Below are 1,395 nucleotides of genomic sequence, written 5' to 3'. Positions count from 1 at the left end.
GCCCGCGGGGGAGCGGTGATGGGAGCGGTGGTGGGAGCGGGCGGGGGCCGGCGTCGATAACCTCCACCCGCCGAGGGATACAGTGGCCCAGACGACGCCAGTCTGTCCAGAGCCCGGCCTTTGCTTCCCTTCTTAGCGAAGTCCATGGACGCGGTTGCCCACAGGGTGCTTCCTTCAGGAGACAGCCCTTTCGACACCAGTACCTGCCCCACACCTGACTGGAAGACACGACCGTGCCAATCTCTGCCTCTTAAAATGTGCGTCGCCCCAGCTTTCGGTCAGCCTGGGGTTGTTGGGGACGTGGCAGTTGCGGCCCCGTGGGGTATGTTCATCACTTGTTCTCTCACAGATGTTCAAGAAAAAGAGCCTTTCAGATTACCAAGTCCTTTCTGCCCATCTTGGAGTGGCTGCCCAACTACCGGGTGAAAGAGTGGCTGATAAGCGATGTTATCTCGGGGGTCAGCACCGGCCTCGTCGCCACCTTGCAAGGTAAAGCTGTCAGCCCTCCATTCTCGAGGATGTTTCTGTAAGGGAGCTGGCTGAACGCAGAGATGTTATGCAGGTGGAATTACAAATCTAAGACTTGTTATTTAATACTAGATATTAGGTATTATTTTTCAATAAATAATTGATGGGTTTAATTTATTCCTTGTTCTCTGTTTGGCTAGAAGATTTAAATTTCCTTTGATGTGTTAGCAAGATGTATTTAACTTTTTTTCCAAGCCTTTTACTCAAAGAGTATTCATTGTTATATTTAAAATTGTAATTGCATTGTGATAGACCAGATAGGTCATGTGGTCTTATTTCTCTTTCTTGATTATCTGAGCCTGTAGCTCTCCTGCAGCTGCCTATAAAAAACTAGTTTTGCCCCAAAATAGCAAACTTGATATCTAATCTCCTTTAAAATTTGGCCCACAGGATTGTTAGGGTGCCTGCAGAAAACAACCTCCAAAGAGATGGTGATATATTCACATTTTAAAAATTGATGGACTGGGTAGATACTTACAGTACATGGCTTGCAATATGAAGTTTTTCTTACTCATTCCATTTATTAGGGAAGCATTCAGTGGATGAACAAACAGAAAAGTGACAGAAATAAGCAGAAATAAATTAAAATAAGTTAGTTAAGACGGACTTAAAGGGCAGAACCATTCTGCCTGAGAGAGCTGATAAGGTCCACTTTCAAAGGCAAGACTAGCTATAACCCTGACGCGATCCAGCACATCAATTTCTTTCATTTCAGTAGTGTTCATACTCTATTTTCACAATTGTTCAGGACTGGGGGAGGCTAAGCTAGCAGCGTCAACTCCACATTTTCCCTCTATGGAAGTCAAGTGTTTGCACTGGGAACAAAGAAAGCAGTTTACACATTCCCAGTTAGCCACCAGAATTCCT

At 45.2% G+C, this 1,395-nt stretch overlaps 1 protein-coding gene across 1 annotated transcript in view; it reads left to right on the top strand.

Annotated features, from left to right (window-relative positions):
* Window positions 1-307: 307 nt before the first annotated feature.
* SLC26A4 (solute carrier family 26 (anion exchanger), member 4) overlaps window positions 308-1,395 on the top strand; it is a gene marked incomplete at its 5' end in the record, with an annotated part of 22,737 nt that continues 21,649 nt past the window's right edge. The window contains one exon of the mRNA XM_010140496.1: window positions 308-489. Within this exon, the coding sequence (XP_010138798.1) occupies window positions 308-489 (182 nt within the window). The remainder of the gene's footprint in view (window positions 490-1,395) is intronic.

The sequence above is a fragment of the Buceros rhinoceros genome, unplaced genomic scaffold, assembly GCF_000710305.1.
Source record: "Buceros rhinoceros silvestris isolate BGI_N320 unplaced genomic scaffold, ASM71030v1 scaffold2667, whole genome shotgun sequence".
In the NCBI taxonomy this organism is placed as follows: Eukaryota; Metazoa; Chordata; class Aves; order Bucerotiformes; family Bucerotidae; genus Buceros; species Buceros rhinoceros.
The sequence above is the reverse complement of the archived record's forward strand: the minus strand, read 5'-3'. Positions and strand labels throughout refer to the sequence as shown.